Source organism: Lagenorhynchus albirostris, chromosome 17 (genome assembly GCF_949774975.1).
Source record: "Lagenorhynchus albirostris chromosome 17, mLagAlb1.1, whole genome shotgun sequence".
Taxonomy (NCBI): Eukaryota; Metazoa; Chordata; class Mammalia; order Artiodactyla; family Delphinidae; genus Lagenorhynchus; species Lagenorhynchus albirostris.
In genome coordinates this window covers 12428995-12453224 of record NC_083111.1, presented here as the reverse complement: position 1 = coordinate 12453224, position 24230 = coordinate 12428995, and the positions used below count along the sequence as shown (strand labels likewise).

General features: G+C 39.6%; 2 protein-coding genes across 5 annotated transcripts in view; one reads left to right on the top strand and one right to left on the bottom strand.

Moving 5' to 3' along the window:
- The window catches only part of ARFGEF1 (ADP ribosylation factor guanine nucleotide exchange factor 1), a 138748-nt gene extending 136647 nt beyond the window's left edge, over positions 1 to 2101 (top strand). For all 4 annotated transcript variants that reach the window (XM_060128449.1, XM_060128448.1, XM_060128451.1 and 1 more), the window contains one exon: positions 622 to 2101. In XM_060128449.1, coding sequence (XP_059984432.1) covers positions 622 to 786 — 165 coding nt within the window. In that variant the 3' untranslated portion in view covers positions 787 to 2101. The remainder of the gene's footprint in view (positions 1 to 621) is intronic.
- A 1072-nt stretch (positions 2102 to 3173) lies between these two features.
- CSPP1 (centrosome and spindle pole associated protein 1) overlaps positions 3174 to 24230 on the bottom strand; it is a 108525-nt gene continuing 87468 nt past the window's right edge. The window contains exons 24-30 of the mRNA XM_060128454.1: positions 23735 to 23874; positions 20123 to 20263; positions 17961 to 18007; positions 14743 to 14806; positions 7876 to 7985; positions 5926 to 6064; positions 3174 to 4044 (exon numbers count right to left, since the gene is read on the bottom strand). Of these exons, the coding sequence (XP_059984437.1) occupies positions 3833 to 4044; positions 5926 to 6064; positions 7876 to 7985; positions 14743 to 14806; positions 17961 to 18007; positions 20123 to 20263; positions 23735 to 23874 (853 nt within the window). The 3' untranslated portion in view covers positions 3174 to 3832. The remainder of the gene's footprint in view (positions 4045 to 5925; positions 6065 to 7875; positions 7986 to 14742; positions 14807 to 17960; positions 18008 to 20122; positions 20264 to 23734; positions 23875 to 24230) is intronic.

Here is a 24230-nt window from a genome sequence, read left to right as displayed (position 1 = left end):
GCACCAACAGCCAAGTGGCCGAGAAGGACTTCCAACCCGTCTGCCTTATTCCACAGTTTGCTTTCTGACCACGGTGTGTCATTACTGCTTACTTGTAGCTTGTGGGGTGCGGAGAGCAGAAAAGGACAGAAAATAGGCAGACAACTAGTATTCAGAACTACAGCAAAAATACAAAGTGTATCAGTTGAACTATAAATATAGAAGGTATAATCTTTGCCTGGAGACCTCATATTTTGTATTGCAGTATTAGGTAGATGCAGTTTCAATACCCCATAGCTTATAAAAACTCAGCTGTGGGTCTTGCTTGGCTTCCTTCTTTTGCTTATTACCCAGGGAAAACAATGATAAATACTAAACGTTTGTCATAAGTTTGTCAAGGAAATGTAATGGAAAATGTTTTTCAAGATAAGGATAGATAACCAAGTGAATAATGTATGTATTAAGTTTTGAACACTTCTCAATCTTTCAATTGCATGATCAATAATCACTGCTTTATGCAGACGCGTCTCCGGTCTTCACCCATCAGGGCGTTGCCCCCAAGTGGGTTGCCTCTCAGGGCACTTTGAGGTTCTGTGGTTTGCAGTGCAAGCACTACTAACAGAGAAATTCGTTTCCCCCCAGTTTAAAGCTCACGCATCATTCTACTACCCTCTCTTATGTGAAATTATGCAATTTGACTTGATTCCTGAACTTCGTGCTGTTCTTAGAAGATTTTTTCTGCGAATTGGAGTAGTTTTTCAGATATCACAACCACCTGAACAGGAACTTGGAACAAACAAGCAATGATGGGAAGTTAATATTTTTCTGTTGGCGTTTACATCCCTCCGTTCTTCAAAAGGACCCCGGAGCTGAGGTTTCCTACCTGAAAAATGGTTTCTCTGAATTGCAGTGTCTAAGGGTTACTGATAAAGAAGCTTAGAACTTCAGCTCGAACCTGCAGTGCTCCAGTCCCTTTTTGTAACCTGATGGATTGTTTGTCGTGTTGGGTTCACGAGCTTTTTTTCCCACAGTGTCAGCTTATATGCTCACGTGTCCTTCCCTGTCCTCGGTGGCAGGGAGAGCCCCACATATTTCTGGCAGGTGTGGAAGTGAAACTTACCCAAAGAACTCTAGATGTAAAGATTTGAACTTCTGCAAGAAGTACAACTCAGGAGAGCTGTATTTTGAAGGATAAAATGTTTATAATTGGGGGTTGGGGGGAGAAGAAGAAATTATTGTTCATGGTAAAAGATATTAAGCAACTATGGTATTCTTATTCTGAAGATTTTTGCACACTCAGGCTATCTGAGATACTGGTAATCATCCTTCTGTGAAAAATTGTACAGAGATGCAGGTCTGTAATATAAAAATCTTAAACATTATATAGTTCTTCCTGCACTGTTTTATTTTCTTTCTTTATTTTCTTATTCATTTGCTAAGTACCTATAATATTTTGTCAAATGCACTAAACATCTGGGTTGAGCTTTTTGTCTTTTTTATTTTGTGGGGATTTTGGTTTTGCCCTTTTTAGGGGGTGATTACTTTGAGGGTTTAACAAGCCCAGAAGCTGTTGTGGCTGACACTTGTCATGATCAACAACAAAGAAAGTAGAAAATATCCCTGCTGACTTAACCACCTGTAATACACTTCTCTTCGGGCTTTTAAAGATGAGCCATTAAAATAGAATGATCCTTCATGAACTGAAACTTGAATCACTGCAAAATGACTCTCGGTTGCTGTCACTTCCTTTTCTTTTGGGTGGCGGGGCTTGATTTAGATTTTACTCTATGTACAGAATTTAATGTTGAATATATTAAAATAACAAATCTGGCATGGTTTGGGGAAGTTAGATTTACTGGAAATGTGTTCATACTGTGAATTGTGCTCTGATGGTTAAACAAAACGACAAGATTGTCAAGCATTCCGTATTAACAGTGGATGTAGAAAATTTTTTCAGATGGATAAAATGTATATGGTACAGATGTAAAGTTTTCTATGTAAAAAAATTCTGTACAACTTTCTGTACAATATTGATTCTCATCTGGCATATTCTAATCAGGTTACAGGTCAATAAAGTTTTTGGATTATTTCATCAGTGCAGTCAAAACCTGTGTAATCCACAGCCCCATGTTTCATTGACTTTTTTTTTTTTTAACTAAAAGCCATGCAACCAGGAAAAGGATATTTTCATTCACAGCTGCATGTAAATTCAGTGATGCTCTTTAGTTCTGATAGTTTCTTTCCAGCTTCTGGCATTACAGCCTCCCCCATATCCTGCTTTCTCAACTATAGGCTATTCATAATTTAATATTTTGTGTATTTATTAACCCAGAATAAGGCTGCACTATTTGAATCCTGAGAGAAGGAGCTAAAGTTGAAGTTAACTTTGGAGCACTTTACAGGGCTGCCATCGTGTGTCCTCGGAGTCCAAGTTGATGGTACGACAGCATGAAAAGGAAAATAGAACATGTCAAGACTATTTATTTTGATGGTTGTGTTAAAAAACAGGAGACGTGTTCGGTCTTTGCTGTAGCATCTCTTAGATCGTGAGTAGTCACTGTGAACAGAGCATTTATAAGTGCACTACATTTATTACCCCCAAGACACAGCCCTGCTCAAGCCCAGCTGGATGCTACAGCCAGGAGCCACCACCGTGACCTTCTGGCCTCTGACGGTAAGTGTTTCAAATGACCTGGCGATTTGTTACTGTATGGTATCATATCAGGACTCTTCTCTAGCAGAGATGGAGGCTTTCATATTACTTTCAGATGAAGATATAAGAAGAAAAATCTTTAAGTAAAATAAATGATTCGATTACAAACATTAGCATGCAATTTACATGCAGCTGAAATTCAAAATATCAGAAGTTTCACACTTGAGGTAGACCTATCTGATCTTGTGTCCCATTAATTACATCAGTGGAAATGTGCAATCAGTGCCTGGGGGTGTTCTTAGCTGTCAGTCACAGTGCTGGACTCTTAAGAATTATTTCCAAGAATTTGAATTAGTCTTTACCTTTTTAAAGGCACCTCTTAGGGAGGGAGTGATTAGAAAAACTAACTCACCCAAGGGTCCACAGTGGCACAGCAAGGATTCCAATCCCCATCCTTTACCCCTGGGTGTTCCTGCCTCTCTTCAACTTCTAGAACACCTTGTCTAGAAACCTCAATTCCAGTTAAAATAAGAAATTGACATTTGTAATAAAAATAATTTATTTTTATCAATAAGTAGTTAAATCATATAAATAGCAAACGTAATGCCTTCATTGGCACAAAAATAGAGGCAGAAAGATGTGACACTTAAGTGCATGGCTCACGGGAATATAATCATTAACAACTCCCATCATTTATACTGAATCAGTAGTTAATAAATGACATGGAAATAAGCACATTTGATTCATTACATAGCAACAGCTATAACCAGTATATTTACTAAATGAAAAATTATTCTGAATAGTGATAATAGCAGACATACATATGACAAAGTATTCTGGCTTTACAGTACTGTTAAGACACTTGTGTTTTATTCACCTTATCTTACTGACAAGCAGAATTTTAAATAATGCACATATGGTAGTTGATTCCAAGAGCTCATTACCACCCTAATTTATGGCAAAATTTGTGCAAAAGTAATTCTATACAATTCTACATTATATAACTTAGTAATCATGTCCTTTTATTTATGTACATACTATACATCATATATATCATCATGGAAAAAAAATACACCTTATATACAGATGGAACATAAGTAACTGCCAAGTATGGGCCAAAAGTAGCACATATCATTAAGGTTCAGATTTCACATTCTTTTCACCTTAAAAGGCACTACTGGGTCCAAATACAGATTTATTTTAACCGTGTGCAGTAGACAGGCCCTGCCAAGTGAAAGTACCTGGTTTTACAGGAACCTGCTGCTGCTCCTGCCTCAGCTGCTCCGCCATGAATCGTTTCAGCGTTTCTGAGGTGCCCGGGCGGAGCCAGGGCTCAGTTGCTACAGAGTTCGATCCGTCGTCACCCATGTGCTTCATGATGTCATCAGGGTCAACCAGTGAACTCTCATCATCTAATGGAGGCAAGAAAGACATGACTCAGGTAACACGGGCGGCAGGCAGGTCATGTGAACAGAAGTCTCCTGTAGTCTAACCCATTAGAGCTCTGCGCTTCTCCGCAGTACTGTGTTCTACACTGTCCTGTTTTGTTCAGACCTCCTCCTTTTAGAGGTAGGAAAGCAAACCCAGGAACAGAAACAAAAAACGATCAACTGACCAAGGTGACTCCATGGTACTGGTAGCAGCACCCAAAGGGATTCAAGGATAGCAGAGGAGATGGCACCAAATGTTGACTGTAGAAGTGTCAGCAGTCTTACTCTGTGTCACCTGAGGGATGCCATGCAAAACTTTGTTTTTAATTTAGCAAGGTTTTGGAAATATTCCTAGCCTACTGAATATAACACTGCTTTGAGGAAATAAGGTCATTTTAGGAAAGCATTAGACGGGATGAAATTACATCCATTCTTATACCTTATCTAAGAAGTTGTGTTTACTCCATTAAGAGATATAGCTCTTATGTTGCATTCTTTTAACTGGTTATACTCAACTTCTATATCTGTATTTTACTTATTAGATAATAATAATAATAGGAAAATCTGTCTTCCTGCCCTGTGATGTCAATTTCTTTATTTACTTTTTTAAATTACATCTCCTGGTCTGTGAAAGATTACGTCAGCAAAGGGACATATGAACTCAATGTAATGAGTAATCAATCCACATCGTACCAAAAAGCTCCTGTTTGAAAGGACAATCTTAAAAAAAAAAAAAAAAAGTTTAGAAATTGAAAGCCTTCTGAAAAAGAGGAGAGTCTTCAAATGGTCTATTTTCTCTCAAGTATATATCCCTGTTAAATATTAATTCAACTTATTGGTTCTAAAAGAAATTGAGGAATAGGTAATTCTTAGTACAGATTAAAATGCCTTTTAGCCAAAAAGAAGGCATTCCTTTCCCACTGTCCACAGTTTTCCAGATATGATATGAACAGTACTGCTCTATCAGTTTACCATGTTTGCTGGTATTTGGTATGAAATTACCACCATCAGAATGCATGACAGCTTACTCCTAGAGACTGAGTATAGTTTTAAATTAACAAATATTAAAGATTGGATCTAAAAAATACCTTAAGAAAATTGCTATTAGAAAATTATTGTAATGTAGCTTAACACAATAAAGAGAATTGTCCAAATAGACCACTCTGCTATTTGCTAAAGCTAATTAATAAGGCTTATTACTATAATATTGTCACATTATCCTAATGACTAACAGCATCTCCATAAGGAAGGTGGCCTAGGGCTGGCAGAGGAGCTCGTTAGTTGCCTGAGGAAGCATCCTGCCTGCCTGGGCTCAGTGATAAGCTTTAACCTGCTGTTCACCAAAGCAGTGAGAGACGGCAATGCCCAGCATGATGAGAAGACTATACTTTGACTTAAAGCAAAAAATATCTATTTTCTGTTTATATCTATGTACAGAAGGCCAAGTAAAAAGGTAAAAAAGTTTTCTTTGTAGTACTACAGATTTATAATAGATGTGTTACACAAAGAACTCAAGGTTTTAAAGTTGACTTCTGATAATCTCTCACTTCAGTAGGGAAGCGAGATGCCAATACTGATCAACATTTTCCCTGCTGAAAGCAAAGCCTGGATATATTTAATACACAGAAACTTACCTGTTTAGAATCCACTCAAAAAAGGGTACCCCCTCTGGTAGAAAGAATCTGATGCAAAATTAATCCTTCGTCCTGGTTTTGCTGAATAGCTACTGTGTTCTAGGCCCTACAACTCAAAGGCTTTCAAAACTCATTTCCTCTGTCCCTCAGCCATTAGTGAAAACTTCCATGAAGCAGGTTTAAGAGTTCTCACAGAATCTGCTGTTGGCTATTAAACTTGGCCATTTACCTGTATTAACAGGTTTATCCTGAAGTTCATTCAGTTTTCGCATTCGTTCCTCGTTTCTCATTCTAAGTTGATCAATATTTACACTGGATACAGATTTTAAAGAGAGACCATCTGGTGGTACATTAGGATGACTGTTATCCTGTAATTAAGAAAAGAGAACTTAAGAAACGATCATTAATGTGAAATATGTTCAGAATAAACCAGTGAGTCAAAACCTGTTCTTGCCCTTGGTAAATGTATAGTGTGATGAACAAAATAAAACAAATGAAAATCTATAGCATTTATATTCTAACTCCTGATGTTTATCCATGCAGGCTTAGATGAAGGGTTAGCATTTGTGATAACATATAAATGCTGCCAGACTGGATAAAAGTGGGGAATTATAAAACACAAAAGGAAAAAAACTGCAACGTAGGGGCTAAGAATCAGTCCAGCTATAAAATCAAGACGGGAGGCTTCCGTCTTGTGGTGCAGTGGTTGAGAATCCGCCTGCCAATGCAGGGGACATGGGTTCGAGCCTTGGTCCGGGAAGATCCCACATGCCACGGAGCAACTATGCCCATGCACCAGAACTACTGAGCCTGCGTTCTAGAACCCGTGAGCCACAGCTGCTGAAGCCTGTGCACCTAGAGCCCATGCTCCGCAACAAGAGAAGCGTGTGCACCACAACGAAGAGTAGCCCCCGCTCACTGCAACTAGAGAAAGCCCATGTGCAGCAACGAAGATCCAATGCAGCCAAAAATAAAATATATTTTTAAAAAAATCAAGACAGGGTAGTACTGGCATAAGGATAGACATAGGTGAATGGAACAGAAGAGTCCAGAAATAAGCCCTTTTATTGGCAGAAAAGCCAATAAAATTCACTAGGGGAAAGAAGAGTCTTTTCAACAAATGGTACCAGAATAACAATATCCACGTGTAAATAATGAATTTGGACCCCTATACCTCACACCATTTGCAAAAATTAGCTCAAAGTGGATTCACTGATGTAACTTTTAGAGGAAAAACTATAAAGCTCTTAGAAGTAAACACAGAAGTAACTTTCATGATCTTGGGTTAGGTAGTGGTTTCTTAGATATGACACCAAAAGCACAAGCAAAAAAAGAAGATTGATAAGCTGTACCTCTGTCAAGATTAGAAGCTTCTGTGTTTCGATGGACACCATCAAGAAAATATCTGCAAGTCATATATCTAATATAGGACTTGTATCCAGAATCTATAAAGAACTTAGGACTCAACAATAAAAAGACAACCTGATTTGAAAATGGGCAAAGGATTTGAATAGACCTGTCTCCAAAGAAGATCGACAAATGGCTAAGAAGCACAAGAAAGGATGTTCATCATTAATCAAGAAAATACAAATCAAACCCACAATGAAATATCACTTTACACTCGCTAACAAATGTTGGCCAGCCTGTAGAGAAACTGGAACCTTCATAGACTGTTGGTGGGAATGTAAAACGGTGCAGCCACTTTGGAAAACAAACAGTCTGGCAGTTCCTCAAAATGTTAAATGTAGTTAGTATGTAACCCAACAATTCTACTCTTAGGTATGTGTGTGTATACACACACACAAGCAAAAGAAATGAAAACATTATAAAATTTGTATGCAAATGTTAAAAGCAGCAGTATTCATAACAGAAAAAGTGTGAACAACCCAAATGTCCATCAGTTGTTGAATGGATAAACAATAGTGGAATATGCATACAATGAAATATTACTCAGCAATAAAAGGAATGTTACAGATATGCTGTAACTCAGATGACCTTTTGAGTCCAATAACCTGCTCACGGTCATCCAGTATTTGGTGGTAGAGCCTAGGTTCAGACCAATGTCTACCTTATTCCAGAGCAAGTTCTCTCTTCATTGGACTACACCAATTTAGCATGGGTCAGAACCCAGACCTCTCGTTCCTAAACTCGAAAAAAGAAAAGGACATATCATACATACAAAGTCGAGTCCTTTCAGTTTGTTCCTCCTGCGCTCCCTCGCAGAGGGCAGCTGTGATGGCAGAGGGAGGGCGTCATCCTCGATGGCAGGATATGTCTCGCCATACGCACCTAGAGGCCACACAGGGAGAAGCCTTAAACATCCACCATTTCATATGGTTTTATTCAGAGCTAAACCAAGACTGTCTTTTAATAGCTTTATTAAGATGTTATTTAACATACAGTAAAATTCACCCACTATAAATGTTCACAGTTCAGTGATTTTTATAGAATTGCGCAATCACTACAAAGTTTTACAACATTTCTATCAGCTCAAAATGTTCCCCTGTGCTCACTGGCAAAATCACTCCCTACTCCCACCTGCCAACCCCATGTGAACACTGATCTGCCTTCAGTCTGGAGATTTACCATTCCTGAGATTCCATATAAATGGAATTATACAATGTAATATTTTGTCTGTCTAAGACTTAGCATGTGTTTGAGGTTCATCTATGTTGTACCATGTATCAGTACAGTTGACCCTTGAACAACATGGTGATTAGGGATGCCGACCCCCTGTGCAGTTGAAAATCCACATACTGCTATCTGCCTCAAAAACAAAGGAAATGATAAATGACTCACCCAAGGGCAGGAAGCTGAAACAGTGTGGACTGAATCAGGACTCAAACCCTACTTCTAAAGATTCCAAATACTGTGATCTCTAATCAAACACAGACTTCCCCCACACTTAAGTTTAAAGATCTGTAAAATGGAAATACAGGTACTATATTTATTGAAAAAACTCTATTCAGTGGACCTATGTAGTTAAACCCATGTTGTTAAGGGTCAACTGTAGTTCTTTTCTGTTTGTTTTTTGTTGTTTTTACTGCTGAGCAATACTATGCCATATGGGTATCTCTCATTTTGCCTATGCACTCACCAGTTGATGGACATTTGAACTGTTTTTCGTTGGAGATTATTAATAATGTTACTATGAATGTTCATGTACATGTCTTTTTGTGGCCATATGTTTTCATCCCTTTGGGGTATATTCCTTAGGAGTGAAATTGCTGGGTGTTATGGTAACTATGTTTAGCATTTGGAGGAGGTAGAACCATTTCACATTGTAAGATGGTTCTAGTGTGCCCACATCCTCACCAACACTTGGAACTGTTATTCTTTTGGATCACAGCCATTCAGAGTGGGCCAACAGCCTATTTGACCATGGAGTTGAATATATTACTTAAAACATTTAGAATTTTTTCCCCAACTTTATTTTGAAAAAATTAAAACTTAAGGGCTTCCCTGGTGGCGCAGTGGTTGAGAGTCCGCCTGCCGATGCAGGGGACACGGGTTCGTGCCCCGGTCTGGGAAGATCCCACATGCCACGGAGCAGCTGGGCCCATGAGCCATGGCCGCTGAGCCTGTGCGTCCAGAGCCTGTGCTCCGCAACGGGAGAGGCCACAACAGTGGGAGGCCCGCGTACCGCAAAAAAAAAAAAAAAAATTTATTTGGCTGTGTCAGGTCTTAGCTGCAGCATGCAGGATCTTTCATTGTGGCACACAGGCTCAGCAGTTGTGGTGTGTGGGCTCTCTAGTTGTGGTGCACAGGCTCCAGAGCTGACAGGCTTAGTTACCCTGGGGCATGTGGGATCTTAGTTCCCCCACCAGGGATCAAACCCATGTCCCCTGTGCTGAAAGGCAGACTCTTAACCACTGGACCATCAGGGAAGTCCCATGGCCATTCTAATAGGTATGTAATGGTATCTCTTGTGTTAATTTCAATTTCCCTGATGACACATGATTTGCATTTCCCTGATGACAAATGATGTGGAGCACCTTTTCATATGCTTATTTGCCATCTGTCTGTGCTGAAGTGTCTGGATCTTTTGCCCATCTTTTAATTGGGTTGTTTCTTTTCTTGTTGAGTTTTAAGAGTTCTTTGTGTACTTTGGATAAGAGTCCTTTGTCAGATGTGTCTTCTGCAAATATTTTCTTCCAGTCTATGGTTTGTCTTATTCTCTTGATATCGTCATTTGCAGAGCACTGAAGTTTAATTTTAATGAAGTCCAGTTTATCTATTATTTCTCTCATAGATTGTGCTCTGGCATTGAATCTAAAAAGCCATTGCCATGCCCAAGTTCTTCTAGGTTTTCTCCAATGTTATCTTCTAGGAGTTTTATAGTTTTTGCATTTTACATTTAGGTCTATGGTCCTTTTTTTTTTTTTAATCTTTATTGGAGTATGGTTGATTTACAATGTTGTGATAGTTTCAGGTATACAGCAAAGTGAATCAGTTATATATATACATATATCCACATTTTTTTTTTAGATCCTTTTCCAATATAGGTCATTAGAGTTCCCTGTGCTGTACAGCGGGTTATTATCTATTTTATATATAATAGTGTGTATATGTCAATCCCAGTCTCCCAGTTTATCTCTCCCCCTGCCCCACTTACCCCCTGGTAAAAGTTTGTTTTCTACATCTGTGACTCTACTTCTGGTTTGTAAAAAAGTTCATTTGTACCCTTTTTTTTTTTTTGAGATTCCACATATAAGCGATATCATATGATATTTATCTTTCTCTGTCTGACTTCACTCAGTATGATGATCTTTAGGTTCATCCATGTTGCTGCAAATGGCATTATTTTGTTCTTTTTTATGGCTGAGTGATATTCCACTGTATCTGTATATATATACCACATCATCTTCATCCGTTCCTCTGCTGATGGACATTTAGGTTGCTTCCATGTCCTGACTATTGTAAATACTGCTGCAGTGAAAACTGGAGTGCATGTATCTTTTTGAATTATGGTTTTCTCCGGGTATATGCCCAGGAGTGGGATTGCTGAGTCATATGGTAGTTCTATTTTTAGTTTTTTAAGGAACCTCCATACTGTTCTCCATATTGGCTATACCAATTTACATTCCCACCAACAGTGTAGGAGGGTTCCCTTTCCTTCACACCCTCTCCACCATTCATTGTAGATTTTTTGATGACGGCCATTCTGACTGGTGTGAGGTGATACCTCGTAATTTTGATTTGCATTTCTCTAATCATTAGTATGTTGGGCATCTTTTCATGTGCTTTTTAGCCATCTGTATGTCTTCTTTGGAGAAATGTCTATTTAGATCTTCCACCCAGTTTTTGATTGGGTTGTTTTTTGGATACTGAACTGCATGAGCTGTTTGCATATTCTGGAGATTAATCCCTTGTTGGTTGCTTCGTTTGCAAATATTTTCTCGCATTCTGTGGGTTGTCTTTTTGTTTTGTTTATGGTTTCCTTTGCTGTGCAAAGGCTTTTAAGTTTCAATCCCATTTGTTTATTTTTGTTTTTATTTTCATTACTCTAGGAGGTGGATCAAAAAAGATCTTGCTGTGATTTATGTCAGAGTGTTCTGCCTATGTTTTCCTCTGAGAGTTTTATTTTATTTATTTTTTACATCTTTATTGGAGTATAATTGCTTTACAATGGTGTGTTAGTTTCTGCTTTATAACAAAGTGAATCAGTTATACATATGTTCCCATATCTCTTCCCTCTTGCGTCTCCCTCCCTCCCACCCTCCCTATCCCACCCCTCCAGATGGTCCACTAAGAGTTTTACAGTGTCCAGTCTTAACATTTAGGTCCTTAATCCATTTTGAGTTTATTTTTGTGTATGGTGTTAGGGAGTGTTCTAATTTCATTCTTCTACACGTAGCTGTCCAGTTTTCCCACCACCACTTATTGAAGAGACTGTCTTTTCTCTATCACATGTTGTTGCCTCCTCTGTCATAGATTAGGTGACCATATGTGCGTGGGTTTATCTCTAGGCTTTCCATCGTGTTTCATTGATCTATATTTCTGTTTTTGTGCCAGTACCATACTGTTCTGATTACTGTAGCTTTGTAGTATAGTCTGAAGTCAGGGAGCCTGATTCCTTTAGGTCTGTGGTCCATTTTGGTTTTTGTTTTTTGGTTTTTTTTTGCTGTACATGGGCCTCCCACCATTGTGGCCTCCCCGGTGTGGAGCACAGGCTCCTGACGTGCAGGCTCAGCCACTCCACGGCATGTGGGATCTTCCCGGACTGGGGCACGAACCCACATCCCCTGCATCGGCAGGTGGACCCCCAACCACTGCGCCACCAGGGAAGCTCTGTGGTCCATTTTGAGTTGATTTTTTTGAAGGGTGTAACGTCTGTGTCTAGATTCACTTTTTTGCATGTAGATGTCCAATCTTTACTGCCTTTGTTCTTTTGTCAAAGAACAGTTAACTATACTTGTTTGGGTCTATTTCTAGGGTATTTATTCTGTTCCACTGATGTATTTGTTTGTTCTTTTGCCAATACCACACTGTCTTGATTACTGTAACTTTATAGAAAGTCAGTTCTCTGACTGTTCTTTCTTCTTCAGTATTCTGTTGGATATTCTGGGTATTTTGCCTCTCCATATAAACTTTACAATCAGTTCGTTGATATACACAATATAACTTGCTGGGATTTTTATTGGGATTGCATTGAATCTATAGATCAAGTTGGGAAGAACTGACATCTTGACAATACTGAGTCTCCCAATCCATGAACATGGAATATTTCCCCATTTATTTAGTTATTTTATTTCTTTGATGAGAGTTCTGTAGTTGTCCTTATATAGATCTTGTACATGTTTTGTAAGATTTTCATCTAAATGTTTCTTTTGGGGGGGTGCTAATGTAAATGATATTGCATTTAAATTTCAAATTCTACTTGTTCATTGCTGGTATATTGGAAAATGATGGACTTGTGTATTAACCTGGTATTCTGCAAGCTTGCTATAACTGCTTATTAATATTGGGGGTGGTTTCTGGTGGTGGGGGATTGATTCTTTCACATTTCCTACAATCATGTCATCTGTGCACAAAGGCAGTATTATTTATCCTTTCCCAATCTGTGTACCTTTTATTTCCTTTTCTTGCCTTACTGAATTAGCTAGGACTTCCATAATGACGTTGAGGAGTGGTAAGAGGGGACATCTTCATCTTGTTTCTTATCTTAGCAGAAAAGTTGCTAGTGTCTCATCACTAAATGCTAGCTGTAGGTTTTTTGTTGATGTTCTCTAGGGAGTTGAGGAAGTCTCCCTCTAAGTTTGCTGACAATTATCATGAATAAGTGTTGGATTTTGTTTAATCCTTCTGCATCTATTGATGATGATAATGAAGATTTTTTTCTTTAGCCTGTTAAAGCAATGAATTATATTTGAATGAATTATACTGAATGTAACCCAGTTTTGCATAACTGGTATAAATCCTACTTAGTCGTGGTGTATAATTCTCTTTATACATTGTTGGATTCGATTTGCTACTGATCTACAGTTTTCTTATGATGTCTTTGTCTGGTTTGGGTATTAGAGTAATGCTGGCCACAGAGAATGAGTTAGGAGTATTCCATCTATTTCTATCTTCTAGAAGAGGCTGTAGAGAATTGGTATAAGTCTTCAATAAATGTTTGGTAGAATTCACCACTGAACCCATCTGGGCCTGGTGTTTTCTGTTTTGGAAGGTTATTAATTATTGATTCAATTTCTTTTTTTATTGTTATTACAGTCAATTTGGGGCTTTTTCCTAGCTTTATTGAGATATAATTGACATACTGTGTGAGTTTAAGGAGCACAATGTGAGGATTGTGAAATGTTTACCACAATAAGGCTAGTTTACACATCCTTCACCTCACATGATTACCACTTTGTTGTTATTATTGTTGTTATGGTAAGAGCATTAAAGTTCTACTCTCATAACAACTTTCAAGTATAAAATACAGTATTATTAACTATAGTTGCCATGCTGTCCATTATATCCCCAGATATTCAACTTATAAATGAAAGTTTGTACTCTTTGACCAACATTTCTCCACTTCCCCCACCTCTCAATTTCTTTAAAAGATGTAGGCCTATTCAAATTGTATTTGGCAGATTGTGACTTCTCAAAAACAAAAAAAAAAAAGAAAGCATTCACACTACCAGCCTTACCCACACTCATCAGAACAGTGGCAACAGTCATGACTAGGGGATGCTTGTGGTGACCATTAATCAAGACAGACTGCATATCTTTGGTCTAGTATAAGGTCTATGTAATGAAATATTCCGAGCCACTGTCTTGAGTGCCCCAGACTGTCTTCATTATTAGCAGGAACTGGTCACATTTCCCTGACGTCTAATGAGCTATCTTCCCATCCCTATTTCCTACTGATTTCTCTATCTTTACTCACTCTCCACACTATGACTTCCTTGCAAAAGAAAAACTCATTAGAAAAGAAAAAACTGAGAAAGAAATATAGGCTAGTTTGGAACGTTGATCACTTGAAAATATAAAATAATTGACATGAAATAAAACTAACATGTAGAAGGGAGAATTCCCTGATGGCCCTAGGATAGCAGAAATGCTTATGTTCAGAGTACACAACTATAAGTGTCTATTACAGTACATGTACCTTCACATATCTTCTCAAGACTAAGTTATATTCTTATGGCTTGCTAAAATTAAAATATTTATTAAGATAACTGTGGATTCACATGCACTTGTAAGCAGTAAGGGAGACCCCTTGTACAGTTTGCCTCATTCCCCACAACGGTAGCATTCTGTACAGCAGGAGCAACAGCCTCACACCCAAGACACTGATACTGATAAAATCCTCCAGTCTTATTCAAATTTCCCCAGTTTTACTTGTACTCATTTGTGTGTTTGTATTAAGTATCTGATTTTGAAATTTTTGTTAAGTTATATTTGATGATTATTAGTAAAACAAAATATTCCTTTTTTTTTTTACCATCTTGCACAACAAAGAGTAAAGTACTGATTTTTTAAGTTTGGAGAAAAACACAAGTATAAATAATGCTTAATATTTAAAGAAATAGGTTGGTAAAATAAATATACTCACCAATAAAAGCACTATCAGATTCCAGTAATGAATTTTTCAAGAAATCATTAGTGTCATCTCTGGGCTAAAAGAAACATCATATATTAATGACTATTTTTATTAGTCCTGTGTGGAAAAACAGCAAATTTGTACTAAGGCACAAGTCTCCACACTCTCCCCAAAATTAGCAAAAGAGGACAGGGTGAGGTAGAACTGGCTGCTTCCCTCCTCCACCACATTCCAACGCCCAGAAAATAGAGGAAAGACCTTTTATTAAGAGTTACATTATTGCTGATAAAAATATAATAGAGTACGAAGCAGTGAACCCACTTTAAAAGTCTTTAAACCACTGTCGAGATTTATTCATTCTCTCAATAAATCTGTTTAGTGCACTTACTATTTTCCTCTGTGTTAGGAACTGGAGATACAAAGATGAGTAAGAGTTTCTGTTCTGGAGTGGATCACAGTCCCGGGGGGAGAGGCATACCCTCGGATAATGAGCCCCTTGTGACAGCAGCTGTCACAGAGGCATAACACAGATAGCGAGGGACACAGGAGTAGCGGAAAAATGATGCTAGGGTTGGGCTTGTAATGAGCTCTCAAATTAGAGGTAAGAAATTTACATACAGAGTTTTACAATAATGTCACCTTATATACTGGAAGGAACCTAAAGTCACCCAACACCACCTCCCTGCACTTCCCTTCCAGATTTCTAGGATGTGCTAGAATACTCCAGTGAAGAGCTGTCCATTAATTTCTAAGGAAATGCACTCCACTGAGACATAGCATTGGTTATCGGAAAGTTCTTCTCTTTCACTGAGTTCTTCCATGTACTAAATTCTTTTACATTTAACACCCGCTGACTACGTCTGCTTTCTAGCATGACAGTAATGGTAATAATAGCATCTAATATTCACCAGCTGTTCTTAGCACTGCATACACACTGCCCAGCTTCTCTTCTGCATCACAGTTCTTCACACACAGGAGAGAGTGATCAAAGCCCACCTCAGCCCTATCTTCTCCCTGACACTCTTCCCCAGTTTCACCTTGCGTTTTCCATATGATCCAGTTCCTAGGAAGGTGAACCCAAAACTTTGTAGCTTTTTTTGTAACAGCCATGTTAAACTGTTGGCTTATGCTCAGTTTCTACTCAGCAAAATATGGTGTTATTAATCCAGGATTTTGATCAAAATCCCAGAAGTTAAATTTCAGTATTTTTCACTGAGAAATATGGCTGCCACATACAAAGAAACCTACAGGGTATTCAGAAAAGGTGTCCATACATCTCAAGCAATGTGGTACAGGGACAGGGAGGGGCTCCGGAGTCCAGCCTGCATTCAGACATGGGCTTTTCTGCTCACTGGCTGTGTGGCCATGGCTAGCAGTTTCCTCTTATGTAAAATGGGGATAAGCATACCTTGTGAACTTCAGAGCAAATAAATGTCAGGTACCTCGTGCACGTACAGAGTGTTGCTACTGCAACGTTGTTATCACCATTATCACTTCAAAACCAAGCACCAACAGCTACCAACTGGTAACGCTGGGCAACTAACAGCCTAGCTGAGTCTTACTTTTATAATCTGAAAATGGGGATAATACTACCTGTATCATTAGTGTGGGGGAAGATTAAATTTATTTTCAACCTCAGTCTTTCCTCAAACTCTCTCTCTTACCCATCTACTCACCAGCTCCAACTATTTGTCTAGCAGGCATCTCAAACTTACCATGACTATAACTAAGTTCCTGACCTTCTCCCTCACCCTGAAACCCGTTTTTCCTGCTTCTTCATCTCTGCAAATAGCAACTCCAACCAAAAACCTTGAAGTCCACCTTTGACTCCTCTCATGCCCCACATCCAATATGTCAAAAATCCTATCTCCTTTCAAAGTAAATCCAACCACTTATGACTTCCACTGCTCCCACTCCAGGCCAAAGCACCTTATCTCTTAATTAGATTATAGCAGTAGCCTCCTGTCCCCCTCAGTCTATTCTCAGTGAATGGCAGTCAGTTGTTAAAACATGAAACCAATCATGTCACTCCTCTGCTCAAAACTTTGGAAGCCTCTCATCACATTCACAGCATAAAAGCAACACCCTAAGGCCCCCTGAGGCTCTGCTGCTCATCACCCGCTCTCTGCCTCATTTGCTCCCACCCACCCCTGCTCCTGGAGGTCCAGGCTCCCCGGGACTCCCGCTCTCCTAGTACACATGAGGCTCACTCCTGCCCGGGGCCTCTGCCTGGGAGGTTCTTCCTCCAGATGTGTCCCCCGATATTTCACACGACACCTCCCTGACGTCCTCTCTCAAATGTTACCCACTCACAGTGAGGCCTTCCCTGCTCACTGTCCTTCAGACTGTAAACCCTTCCTTCTAGTCCTCCCAGTGCCCCCTTCCCAGCTATCATTTTCTCCAGAGCCCCACGATTCAACATACTAAGTATTTTATTTGTCTATTGTCTCTCCTTCTTTCTAGAAAGTAAGCCCTCAGAGGACAAAGATTTTTGTTCCTTTTGTTCACTCCTGTGCCCACAAACACCTAGAATATTAGCTGGTCCACAGTAAGTATTTAACAAATATTTGTTGAATGAAAACTGGCTCATCCCCTTCCTTTTGTTCAGTCTTTGCTTGAGAGTCCCTTCCTCAGGATAAGAGTTATGCCCTTACCTTGCTTAGCTTCTTGACAGGTCTCACCACTACATGGATTAGACTCTTACTTCCACTACTGCTGCTACCTGACCTCACTCATTATGGGACAGGCCCTATAAGGGCTTTTAATATATTATCTCATTTAATCCTCACAACAGCCTTTGAGCTATTTTTTATTTAGTTAATAAACATTTATATAGAAATTACTACATGCTAGGCCTGTCCCTAAGTGCCTGCAGACATTAATTGATTTTAATCTTACAGCCACCCTCAGAGATAAACACTATCATCCCACTTTACAGATTAGGAAACTGAGGCAAAGAAAGATTAAATACCTTGCCTGAAGTCACACAGCTAAAAACAGACTAACTTGAACAGCCTAACCCTAGAGTCTTGTTCTTACTCATTACAATATGCTTCCTCTACATATTACACTAATATCTCTTTAGCTATCCACTACACTGATGGGACAAGTTTTAAATTCTTTCTTAACTCAATATTCCTGAAGAATTCAAAATTGGAATACTCACTTACCATACTCCTAAAAATTTCTATCACCCAAAAACTAGCTTGAAAAATTATAACTTTTCTTACCATTCTGTGGTCTTGTACTTTAGTGCTTGGGACAGCATCCAAGTCAACTGTAGCCAGTGGAGAGCAAGAACAAATTAAAAGGTTAGAAAATACTTTAAAAACAAAAATAAATTTTAGAATAGCTCTTGTAGGGCTTCCCTGGTGGCGCAGTGGTTGAGAGTCCGCCTGCCAATGCAGGGAACACAGGTTCGTGCCCCGGTCCGGGAAGATCCCACATGCCGCGGAGCAGCTGGGCCCGTGAGCCATGGCCGCTGAGCCTGCATGTCCGCAGCCTGTGCTCCGCAACGGGAGAGGCCACAACAGTGAGAGGCCCGCGTACCACAAAAAAAAAAAAATAGAATAGCTTTTGTAATTAACTCTTTACTAGAGATTACTTTTCAATGATCACATTTCAGAATTTTTTAAGATACTACTTGTTTATTAATAAATATAACCCAGCGTCCAATCCATTCTAGTTGGATAAAATTCTCCCATTCACATGTAATAAATATAAAAAGTAAAATCATTGTGAATTTAAAACTGATGCCTATAGAAAAATAACCATCTCCCCTAATATTTCTACAATCTGTGTAGAAAATTGTTGAGAAGAGTTAAACAACTCCCTCACGTGGAATTGAAGGAAACTGAATTCAACTCCAGGCACCTGGTTCCGGGGCAAAGATTTTGGATCAGGTAACCCAAAGGCCCCTCTGATATGACCAGGGTTCCTATGTGTTCCTCTCAATAGTGCACTTTATCCTTTTAGCTACTGCCTGTGGGAATAAATAGGCTGCCAATGATAGCCTGTATTCCTTGTTAAAATATTTTATACCCACATTTTTGATTGTTTTATAGTTAAACCATATTCTTATGAATTAAGTCATCACAGTGTTTGGTAGAAGTTGTGGGGTAGTTGCTGTAGGGGATGGATACCCTCAGTCCCAAAATGGACCTGTTTCCACATGGGGACTACTTTTGGGCTAATCAGAGCAAGTTGCCAAGATCACACCAGATCAGATCATCAGTTGGGTCTCCTAAGGAAAAATGCCACCAAAATGGGTGTAAAGGTTGAAGACTGTACTTGCTTCTCTCTTCTCTCCTGATGATATGCCTACTATTTATCACAGACTTTGGGTTACTCTGCTGTCAGAGGGTGATCAGTGAGACCACTGTTAAAAATTCTATGCAGGATGGAGGGAAGACTTTCCCTGTCAGTCTTTACTGAAGCCTTGACCTGTGATCAGGGCCTAAAGTGGTATATCACTTACTCCTGTGATACTCTCATGTAGTCAAAAATAGGTTCTTCAGATTCTGTAGGTCAGACAAGCCTGCTAATAAGGTAGGGTTTTGAATTTTCCTGAAAATAACTGCTAGGACCATCTCCTTCTATTCTTGTTACCTAACTGCTGCATTTTTATGACTCATTTTCCATGGCTGCACTCAATGGCCTGAAGGCAGGCAAAGCTGGTGAGATGTGTGTGAAGGTCATGCAGGACACCCGGGTCAATAGGGCCCACTGATGTTCTCTGAGCCCACTAGCTCCACTCCACCTCTAGGTGCCTGCCCACCCCACCCCCAGTTACACACTCCCAAGGGACCCTAGCTATCTCCTTTGCAACATTCATCACACTCACACTTTTTAAGCATCTGAATTCTCCAACAGAGTATAAGCCCCTTGAGAGCAGTGGCATATTTCATTCATCACCATATACCCTGGATATAGGTCACTACCCAGGCTCATAGTAGGCACTCAGTAAGTATCTGTTGATTGGCTAATTACAAAGAAATATACTCATAGCCCAGTCTGAAGCTTTACAGATTTTATGCTATATCAAAACTCACAGACACACACAGTAGAGAAATGTCCCATAGGACACCGATGTGTCTGCCCAGCATTCCTTACCCTGGTGCACATACCACCTGGCCTAGTCAAGGTACTCAATCCTCCTGGCTATCATGAGTGGCTGGACCCCTCCCGTGCACAAATAACATACCCCAGTCAAGCCAATCACAGCCCTCTCTGGGACTTACTCTTCTCAGGGACTATAGGCCAAAAGGGGCATGTGAGTGTGGAGCTGCCAGTGGAGGGAGCCTGCCTCGGATTGAAATCAATACCAGAGACTGAGAAAGCCAACAAAAAAACAACCCATTGAAACTGTGAAACAGCAATGATTATTTCTTACCTTCAGCAGCTTCCTGCATTTTTATTCTATTCAGTCTCTTCTGCTGCTCTCTTAGCAAGGCTTGCTGCTGAATCTCTAAGGTATGATAATCTCTTGGAGGATCTGGGTACATAAATTTCAAATCAACTCGTGTTTCTGAATCTGGTACAAAAATAAGTTATATAACCAAGTTAAATCTTGTTTCCAAATGAGATTTTATAAAACTTCACTATAAATAGGAACAGTATAAATAACGAGACATCAATCAGCAAAGTCAAAGGACATCATCATAAAACTAATGAACACAAAATTAACATTCTTTAAATAAATGCCTTTTCACAAACTTATCACCATTATAAGGGAGCCCCCAGAGCAAGCAGCAGCTGACTGCCACATTCTCCATCCTGACCTTCCCACTCCCCCAAGATGCCACCCAGAGCCTGCCACTATGTGCAGGTACATCCAAGCAATTATTCAGATGGCTGTAACTCAGGCAGCCACCAGACACTGAATCACAGCCGATCCCTAAAATACACTGGAAAAATGAAACCATAATGTTATTGGCCAATTAATATTTGTAAATATCATGCCAAAAAAAATGAAAAGATAAATGTAGGCTGCCGGGAGCTTTAGGAGGGATGTCATTTCTGCAGGAAATGACAGTCTAAGAATTCACCTATGCCACAAGTTCAAGAATTATCAACTGATCAGAATTAAAATGTTAAACCTTAATTTTTAAATCGAGAATAAAAATATAGTTCACACATTTAAAAAGTCTTGACAATATTCCTTTTGATCCACAGTGGAACTAATCAGAACCCTATGCCCCGCCCCCAACCCAAGTACAAAGGCCCCTCCTTGTCTCCTGCCTCTTGTTTATAGAGAAGCTGAAGTCTCCCAGGCCTCCCTGAGTCACAAAGGAGCAGGCTCAAGCGGCTAATGGTCAGGACAACAGAGTCACAGACTCAGTGTCTGATGCACACTCCTGAGTTGTTTTACAGATACTGTACCTGCCACCAGAAGGAAAAAGCGGACTGCATGATCAGACTGCAGCCATGACATAAACTGCTCCACCTTGAGCAGTCGCTTGTTCTGCCCATATATGTAAATGGGCAACTACAACTGCCAGCAAAGAGATGCTACAGACCCATGCCGACAACTTCCACCCTAAGAATACAGCACCGTATGTCAGCATGAAGAAGTTACAAAGACCTTCATGCATGATCCCACAGAAACGGAATGATGTTCTGCCAAGTGGGGATTTGTAAGCAGTTTTTGGCAGGAAAGAGCTCTCTGCAGGAGGCCCCTTTGTCTGTCACTAACCTTAAACCAGGCACCCCCATGCTCTCCTCATCTCCAGCCCTAGCACACCTTTCAAATCTTTTGATCACACAATACCTTGCCTAATGTGTTGGTTCTTTCTGTAGATCAAAGAAGTAGAAATGAAGAATAAGTAATTAACAGATGACCAGGTCTCTTCCCTAGCTTCCCCTTCAGTAATCTCACAAACTGTGTGAATAGCAACTAAAGAATGATCATGAGTAGTCAACAGGCCTGCACACAGTGGGGGGGCGATGACTCTGACCCCCATCCCAATGATTAACTGAGATGACTTCCCTCTTTCCCTTTAAAAACTTTCATGGCCCAGCAGAATCTTCAGGATGGTTTTTGGGGGACACTGAGTCCAGCATCTCGCCAGATTGTCAGCATTCTGATTAAAAACAACTTTCCTTTCCACCAACTTTTGCGAGTACTGATTTTTTTAAGCGACAAGCAGCCGGACCTGATTTGGTAACAATAGTGGGAAATGAGAAGCATGCTGAATATCTAAGAATTAGAAAATGATTAAGAGCAAGGTTAACAGAAGAGACTCTGGACACATGAACTTGGATTGGAGCCTGATTTCCCCACTTCCAGACTCATTTTCCTCTCTATAAAAACAAGAGACATCAACAACTAAGTCATATGATCAATGAGGACTAGATGTAGTAACAGGGAAATGAATGGCTCAATTTTACAGTTTAAACCTTTTTGTTCTCAAGACCTCTTTACCCTCTTAAAAGTTAAGGACCCCAAAGAGCTTTTATTTACTGCCCCCCATCATATTAGAATTAAACCTAAGAAATTTTTAAAACATTAATACAAAAACATTCTATTAGCTTCAGAGCAATGAAGTCATCATGTGCCATATATGCTCTGGAAAACCTGTACACACAGGAGAGAATAAAAATGAAAAGGACAAATAATGTCTTAGTTTATAATAAAAATAGTTTTGTAAAGCAATTATACTCCAGTAGAGATGTTTAAAAAAAAAATAGTTTTGACCTCAAGAAGGCCCCTGAGACCTACTGGCTTAATATAATACCTGGCATATAATAAGTAATCAATAAATGACAGAATAAAAACATAACTATGGTATATGTAATTGATGACACATGTATATCTAAGTAAAAAAAAAAAATTAAATAACAATTACATCTAGTTTTTATTTTACTTTTTTTGTTTTAATTAAGCTCAGAAAGACTAGTAAATATACAAAATATTAATTGTGTTTATATTTAGGTGATTTGAGTAAAGTGATTTTTCCCTCTATCCTAAATTTTCAAAACTTTCTAAAATAGATATTACTTTTAAAAATAAGAAGCAGAAGAAAAGTGTAAACTCCGATTCATGTGGTATAGGTCATAAAACCACCATCCAACAACTCGCCTCCTCTATCCCAACAGCCGCTCTGTGAGTGCACCTGAAGAAAAATCACAGGTAACACACATTTTGGTTCCTCTCAGTCTCCCAAGCCTCTGTTACCTTGGCAATCCTACTTCCCTAATAAGCTTTCTCTCCTCCTCCTAAGTGGCCGCATCAAATCTTCTCTACTCCCTTCCTTCAAAAGTCCTGCATTTCCTCCTTTCTACTCAGGGACCCTGATCTCTTCAACGACGTTCCCTCCCTCCCCTATGTTGTAAGCCTCTGTCTCCTGTAACAGCTTTCACATCAGCTTCCTAACAAGCTCCTCCAGCTCCAGACCCTGTGTTCCTCCCCTTCCCAGCCACCCTTCTTCCAAGGGTTCTTCTGCTCATTGCCTCTAGCACTTTGCTTCCTATTTATTCAGTCCTCATTTCCAAAGCTAACTGGCTTCTGATCCCATAATTCCACCAAAAAAGATCTAGTTGAGGTCACCAATGACCTCTGATCCAACTGACACCTTCCAATATTCATTCTACATAGTCCCTCCTCCCCGATACACTCTCTTCCCTCAGCTTTCAAGACACCACATTCTCCTGCTTAACCTCCAGTCACTGACTCTGCCTTCTCCACCTCTTTACTAAGCTCATCTGGCTGTCCATCCTCCACTCAATGTCAGGTGCCACTCTTCACACTATTTTACTGATCTAATCCACTCCTGAGGCTTTAAGAGCTGTATGCCCTCCAAAGGAAAATAGCCAAACTAAAGGTCCATCCACCAGACTGGTAAATTGAAGAACTAGAGTATACAGAAGTTTCATTCAGCATCACTTAAAATATATACCATAAATGAAACTTTACTTTAGAAAAAGGATACAAACGTCTTTAAAGATACTTAAATATGGGTAGGACACTCTTGCTGTATCATTACAATAGCAGCATTCTACTCACCTCTATCTTTCAGCTCATTAAAGTCATGAATATTCTGAAAAGTAGTAGTGTCTAGGCCCTTAGGTGACTGTCTTCTGACTGGAGCCTGTAACCGATGTCTGGCCATGTCAAATACATCCATGGGATTCCTTTCTCTTTTCCTGTAGAAAATGACAAATTATGATAAAAGTGTCTTCTGGGAAAAAAATCTGAGTTGACATTTAACTCCCTGTACAAGAAATTTGGCATCTTTCACCACAATATATTACAAAAATTTATTCTAGTAGCTGTTATTTCAATTCCTCGTATTAAAAAACAAGGGGGCTTCCCTGGTGGTGCAGTGGTTGAGAATCTGCCTGCCAATGCAGGGAACACGGGTTCGGGCCCTGGTCTGGGAGGATCCCACATGCCGCGGAGCAACTAGGCCCGTGAGCCACAACTACTGAGCCTACGTGTCTGGAGCTTGTGCTCTGCAACAAGAGAGGCCACGACAGTGAGAGGCCCGTGCACCGCGATG